The sequence below is a fragment of the Ciona robusta genome, chromosome 3 (genome assembly GCF_009617815.1).
Source record: "Ciona robusta chromosome 3, ASM961781v2".
In the NCBI taxonomy this organism is placed as follows: Eukaryota; Metazoa; Chordata; class Ascidiacea; order Phlebobranchia; family Cionidae; genus Ciona; species Ciona robusta.
The window spans coordinates 6,955,434-6,962,659 of NC_143237.1; the positions used below are offsets into that span (position 1 = coordinate 6,955,434).

At 34.0% G+C, this 7,226-nt stretch overlaps 1 protein-coding gene across 1 annotated transcript in view; it reads left to right on the forward strand.

The window, feature by feature from the left end:
- LOC149738692 (uncharacterized) overlaps window positions 1-6,630 on the forward strand; it is a 40,102-nt gene extending 33,472 nt beyond the window's left edge. The window contains exons 69-82 of the mRNA XM_089874307.1: window positions 104-256; window positions 538-660; window positions 839-1,002; window positions 1,307-1,487; window positions 1,987-2,117; window positions 2,394-2,511; window positions 2,929-3,112; window positions 3,460-3,617; window positions 3,930-4,113; window positions 4,542-4,612; window positions 4,991-5,162; window positions 5,434-5,535; window positions 5,751-5,856; window positions 6,226-6,630. Of these exons, the coding sequence (XP_089730433.1) occupies window positions 104-256; window positions 538-660; window positions 839-1,002; window positions 1,307-1,487; window positions 1,987-2,117; window positions 2,394-2,511; window positions 2,929-3,112; window positions 3,460-3,617; window positions 3,930-4,113; window positions 4,542-4,612; window positions 4,991-5,162; window positions 5,434-5,535; window positions 5,751-5,856; window positions 6,226-6,353 (1,975 nt within the window). The 3' untranslated portion in view covers window positions 6,354-6,630. The remainder of the gene's footprint in view (window positions 1-103; window positions 257-537; window positions 661-838; window positions 1,003-1,306; window positions 1,488-1,986; window positions 2,118-2,393; window positions 2,512-2,928; window positions 3,113-3,459; window positions 3,618-3,929; window positions 4,114-4,541; window positions 4,613-4,990; window positions 5,163-5,433; window positions 5,536-5,750; window positions 5,857-6,225) is intronic.
- The last annotated feature ends 596 nt before the right edge of the window (window positions 6,631-7,226 follow it).

Below are 7,226 nucleotides of genomic sequence, written 5' to 3' on the forward strand. Positions count from 1 at the left end.
AAACATGTCATTTCTTGGTTTATATTGTATTTGTAGATTCTAAATAGATGATTGTACAGAATTCCATGCCTCTGAGGTTTCTTACTTGCCCTTATCTTTCCAGGTGCGCCTGCAAACCTGGTTATAAAATGGACGGAGCAGGAGTTTGTGTTGATATCCCAGACTGCAACAACAGAACCATATGTGATAATACAACATCCGTATGCCAAGAAACACCAGGGTCATACAGATGTGACTGCAAAACGGGATACTCAAGGTTTTTCTTTAAGATTTTCTGCTTTATGATTTTTTGTATCATATTGTTTACGATTTTTCTGTATCATTTTATACTAATATGCTGCTTGTATTATTAAACAAATAATTTTTTTGGGGGGGAGGGGCTATTCTTCTGTTAAATTGTAAACTGTTGCCTGGTTTCGAAAAGAAGTACTACTATTTCCGTTTAATGTGTTAAATTTGATCCGACTAAACCTACATCATTTATAATGGTAGTCAATCCGATGCTATGTTTTCTAATGGCACCATATTTTAATGCAGAAAACCTGGTTCCTCTTCTAACAGCTCATGTGTCAATACCAATGAATGTACTGGTGCTAAGCCTGTGTGTTCAAGTGGATCAAGATGTGTTGATTCAGAAGGTTCCTACAGTTGCATCTGCTTGTAAGTGTGGAACGATATCGAGAGATATTCAATAAGTTATGCAAGTTGGCATATTCAGCTAATGTTTTGTTTCATTCCCATTCTTATTCTTTCAACTAAACACAAATTTACCAATTAAGGTGTTGAAAATAAATACCAAAAATGACAACAAAATAATGGGACATTTAAAACCTTACAGACCAGGATACATTCGGAAAAGTAAAGAAGTGTGTACTCCAAATGTAACATCATGTGCCAAAATAAACTGCACTGCAGAGAGGTCTGTTTGCAAAGAAAATGGAAAAAATCCGGTTACTTGTGTCTGCCGTGGAAGCAGGGTACAACGCTCAAACAAATGTTTGCGTGAGTACTGATCCTATTTTATATTTATATTTGCCTGATTGGACAAACAAACAATACTTATGTATCTTTGTGTAGCGGTTATCTACATGAGTTATAACACACATTCTTACTTTGTTATTCACTCTATGCTCGCTTATGAGTGTTCATAATTGAAAAACTTAAACTGTTTTTATGAAGCAACTTTATTTTTTTTGTATGACAGGTAGAATAATGAAGTGGGTTTGCTTTGTAACAATCTATTACACATTTAATAGATATTATCTTTCTGCATACATTGGCATTTGCCTTGTTGTTTTCTTTTTAGCAAAGTACAAATTTCAACAACGAATGAAAGACACATTTAAATCTGAGTACAATAATCTGAACAACGCTCTCACTCGTGCATACATCAGTCGATTTAAAGCAAAAATGCTTCTTATGCTTGCGGGAAAAAATATTTCAGAAATTTTAGTGACAAAGTTGATGAGTGGTTCTGTCATTGTTCTGTAAGTTTTGGACGTTTTTGCGAATGTAGCCGAAGGTATAATAATTTCATAGGCTTTGAAATGTCATGTAGTAAAATATTTGTCGTTTTGCTGCCAATTACTTTTTAACTTACTTTATCCTCGCATGGCCAGAAAACTGCAGTCGTTAAATACGGGTGTTCTGTTTCGTACACCTCGTGCCAACTTACGAATTACCAAGTATGTTACTTTGTGGGTGACTATTTTGGGGAGATTTTTATGTGTGGCTAACAATTTAGACAACCCATTAGTTACCACTGTTTTGAAGCAATTAAGTGTCTTGCCCAAGGATACATATGCCCACAATAGTAGCAGCGAAGAGCCTTGAACTTATTACCTATAGGTTCTCTAGGAGGCAGGAGCTATCCAACTATGCCATGGCGCCGGGAATTGTTATTACTTAATTAAAATGAATTGGATAATACAGTACTAAAAAAATTGAATCAAAACATCTTAAATAAACGATTGAACAAATATCCAGGTACGAATTAATTCTAAATGAAGCACAAGGTTCCCCAGTGTTATCACAACAGGATTTATTGGTCACTATTTCCCAAGCTATTTCAAGTGGCCAGTTTAACACCTCTCTCTTTGATGGAACGCCAACTACATGTATGTGACATTTATTTACTTTAACATAAGCACCAAAACGCTTTTAAAATCATAGTTTATTTAACTAATGATAGGCAGCTTTAAAAAAACACAAATATCCTTTAGTGGGTTGGCCAAACATTGAGAAATTTTGAATACATGTATCTCAACTCTTGCGTAGTCTGTCAATAGCAGTGTTTATAACACGTGTGTTCTATTTTATATATGCCCACATTACCACGTATGTTCCTTTGTTTTTGATGATCTTTTTGTAAAATATTTATAATGTTTTTACAGCTTCTGATGTAAGTAGTGCGTGTCCTGTGCGAAATATCACGGATGTTAACATTGCTGGTTTGAACAGTGAGTCCTTCAAATCTACACTCACTTGTTCATCAGAACTTGTAGGAATCAGGTGCATTAAATAAATACTGTGTTATATGGTGGGGTGGAAAAAGATGGGACAGGTTTTGAGGTTTTCATTCTATTTTCTCGTCCCATTTGTTAGTAAATAAAGAATATACAAAAAAATATAAAAACGTAACCTTAGGGCTCTTATAGACTGTTGCTGATTGTTTAATACACAATCAGGATATTTGGATATAATGTGCTAAAAGTGTCCCATCTTCCCTCGCTGTATTATGCATTTAATATTCACAATAAAAAATACTAATATGAGTAAGCTTTGAATAGTTTATGTTAGAATGGCTGTATTAAAAAAGATTACTAAAATCATGTTTTTCTGCCAAATGACTTTATGTTTAATTACAATACATCACCACTATCTGGACTAAAACCATATTAATTCATTAAATACAATCCATTAAATCAGCATTGACGTTTGCAACTTGACCAACGCTGGACTCTCACCAAGTGACCTTGTTCTTGCTGGTCCAGGGGACAGTCTCACAAATGTGAACGCTATGTGCAGGCCGAGAATTCTCAGTTTGCCAGATGGTTCATTAACTGCCACCTTCCTGCTGTTCAACATTCTATCATGTGGTTATAGAAGCACGGTAGGGTTTTGCATTGATATCTTAGATTATTTTGCTATTGTTGCTACCAGGCGTGATGCAAAATATAAATAATTAGATTTTCTGGTTGTCTTGACGTATGGTGGAGGAAACATTAATTTAAGTTTTATTGCCAGAAGAGCTGCTTACTTAGTAAAATATTTCTCTGCACCTCTAGCAGTTTGCCTAAACATTAAGAGTAACTGACAATTGAAGAAAAAAGATGGTGACTGGAAATGGAAAAGATTTGTAATGTCATTATGTTTAAAAACCGCAAATTTAAACAAATATGAAATATCTTATTTTTAAGTGAATCAGTATTTTTACCGGTTTTTATTGTTTTACCGCAGATGACAAGTGATTCTATAACTCTAACATACGATGTACGGAATGTGAAACAGGTTACAGCGAGCGTAATTGAACGTTACTATGAAGCTGTTATCTCATTTAATTGCACCTTCAATAGATCTGCTAAGATTGATTCAAGTTCTGTTTTGCCCAAAATCTCGTGAGCGCATTTTTTGTAAATCGATGTTACAGTTTGATGGCATGGTACAACATGCAATGTGTCAATCTTTAATGTAGTACCGGATCTATGCAGTTACCATTGCCGACATTTGTTTCCTTTGGCAAGAAACTTGTTGGAAATTAAATTGTCTGCCATATAAATAATCAGCAAAATGTTACATACAGTATCCCTAAGCCAACACAGAGTGTACAAACAAAACATCCATGCTATACTGTCTGTTGTTACCCAACAAAGAAAAATACGTACATTCATTCATTTTTCACATTTTTAAAGCCAACTACTGTTTATCAGGAAAGTTGATGTAGCCTCACTATCTGAAGAGGGTAGATTTGACATTTCCATGAATTTATTCCGAGACGAGAATTGCACAATGCCCTTCCAAGGCCAGGGCGGGAAACCTCCAGTTGTCATGGTTGAGGACTATATTTATTTTAAGGCTGCACTATCAAAGCAACTACCTGCGATAGTTCTACAGGTGAATATGGTTTGTGTGGAATCAATAGTAGCTTTAATAATAATCAGATAGAAGCACTAAAGAGGTTCTGAAATGAGTAGCTTATGTAATAAGTTTACGGTGTAGATTTTTCATTTAGTTTTTTTGTCACTGCATTTAGAAGTAACATAAAAAGGTAAATAATTATGTTTACAAATCAAAGTGGCAATGGATATTTTATATTTGTTTATTGCTTTTTAAAGCGTGAATGAGTTTGCACAAATGTAGATGAGATTTGGACATACACGAGTTGGAGTTTGTTAAACTTCTGTAAGGTATCATGCCAAAATATACATAAGCACACAATGGTAGCATCGAGCCTTGAACCCATCACCTCTGTACCAAAGCCATAACCATATACTTCACCTTTAATTAGCATCAAATTACAAAAATAATCATATATTTCTTAGGCTCCAACATGTTGGGCAACTCCCACTTCAGATGCTCAAAGTGACCCCAAGTATTATATTATATCTGAAGGGTGAGTGAAACTTAATATTAATTGAAAAACTTTTAACACAATAGTGTAGGCAGTAAATCACATAATACCCCATTCCTTAATTATACTGTGTCTTATTTTGTTTTCTCTAGTATCATCTGTGATTAGGGTTCCTTTGTTGTTATGCATCTTAGCTTATTAAATAAAACAGCGAGATTAGTCTTTTTGACTGTGTATAGCACGCACACATCCTGATTGTTAGTTGTGCAAAACTGCAACATTCTACTTGTAGGAACCTAATTATAGTACCAGCACCCATTTTTTTGTTATTTCTAACTAATATACTTGTAAGACAATAAATTCAAATACATACTGACTCTATCTTATCTTTTACTACAATGTTTATGTTATTTATTCTAGTTGTGCATCTGCTATGGATAGTTCTAAAATTAAAGTGATTAAGAACTATGAGACCTATTACATCTCAGCTGGTGTGGCTTCCTTTGTCTGGACCAATATTACAGATCAGAGAATTTACATTCACTGTGAAGTGGATGTCTGTTCAAGCACTGCGTCTAACTGCACAGGGCCGGTAAGTATAACAGAACAATAATTAATGTAAATTGATTTGAGTGTGGTGTAGCAGTTTATACGTAAAATTCTTGTCTATTTTTAGGTGCTACTAAAATATTGAGAAATAACAAATGCTGTCTCTTATAGAACCTTTACTGTAGATATAGTCCTTACATTTTTTTATTCTTAAACTAAAAAAATTGTAATTTTGTTTATCTGATGATCACATTTAAGTCTACATTTTTAAATTTTTAAAGTGATTATACTTAAAACACTAAAATTTGTATCAGGTTTGTTCATCACGTAAGAAAAGAGCAACAAGCAAGATAATGGATGATGGAAAGAAGATTTACTCGATTGGTCCAATAACTGTTGCTGCTACTTGTGATCAGGTATTCTACAATAAACAATATGATAGTTCAACTATGGGATGCTTACAGCTATAACCTTGCTGGTTTAAATTTATTTTATTGTCAATTTGTCAAAAATTTTAAGTCTGAAGTATGAATTTAAACTAAATCATGCAGGAAATATGTATATGTTATAAATTCTGTATTCCTATAGCTTTTTATGCCAAAGTCATTTGTCAACTTGTATTTTGTTACAGCTTGAACCAGGGATTTGCTCACAAAAGTGTGATGTTGTTCAAGGAAAACCAAAATGTTCCTGTGTGGACGGTTACTATTTGGCAGATGATGAAAGAACTTGTATTTGTAAGTGTTTTCACTCTATCTGTCTTTGGTAATAAATAAATGAAAAAAGATTTATGCACATGTGGTGGAACAACAGCAGTCTTTATAAAACACGATTTCTTAAATACTTGTGATGCCGATTTATGTAAGAATAACTTTGTTGGTGAATATCATATCAGATTCCTTATAATATAGCTAATAAATTATATAAAAAAACAAAAACAATAAAGGTTTGGTGAAGAAATTGCTCTTAGGTGTCTTGTCCAACTCGCAATGGTAGCATAGGAGAGTTTTGAACACATATCCACAGGTCAAAGAGCAGGAGCTCTACCCACTACCAATTCTTATACCATTTTTAATTTAGCATTACTTAACACATTCTCCCTTTAGATTACCAAAACGATGCAGTGTCAACAAGCCACAGTAACCTTACAACTCTCATTCAACTCGGTATGTTCCTGATTCTCATTGGTTGTATGTGTTGGTTGCTCGCCAAAAAGAAACGTACAAAGGAATAAGCACGACTTCATACGACCCCTGATATACTTTCTATAAAAAACTATAAACAAGGAATTTCAGTTCAATCGTTTTATGTTTCTTCTTATTTACTTGAGACAACAAATGTTTCAAGTTGATCACTACAAAAATGCACTTTAAGTGACACCAAGTCACAGTAACCAAACATCTCTTATTCAACTTGTTGTATTCCTGATCATATTCTGTGTAGCCCTATGTGTTAGTTGCTGTCAAACAGAGTACTAAATTAAAAAATAAATGCACTAAATCAAGAAACAATGACTTATAGATGCAACTCCATTTCGGAATTTGAAAATCCAGCGTTGTGTAATTACCAAGTCTGCGTACAAACCGTTGCGCCACTGCTGGGAGTGTGTGTCATCAAAAGATTCTGTTTTTGCATATTTTGTTATCGTGCAAAAGTAAGTGGCCTTGCGCAAAACACTTACTTAGGGCAATTGCTTTAATATGGTGGCCACTTATCAGTTGCCATTTGCAGAGTTATAATTTCTGTTGCATTACCCTATTTGGTAGTTATTTAAGAAAATTCTTATAGGAACTATTTTACCATATATAGCCGTTACCCGGCGGATTAAAAAATCGTAATTGTTTAAAATACGATTTGGAGTATGAGATTTCGATGATAACGATGTCCCATCTTACCTCCCAATATTATTTATACACAGTAACATAAATATAAACTGAACTTCGTTTCAGTGTCATCGTTCAATTACTATGCCATGAAATTTGCGGACTATTGACCAGCACAGGTGTATATTACAAACAAATATTAACACCCTGCAAGCAATTGTCTTGCTCCTGCAGTGATAATATTAACACCCTGCAAGCAATTGTCTTGCTCCTGCAGATAATAA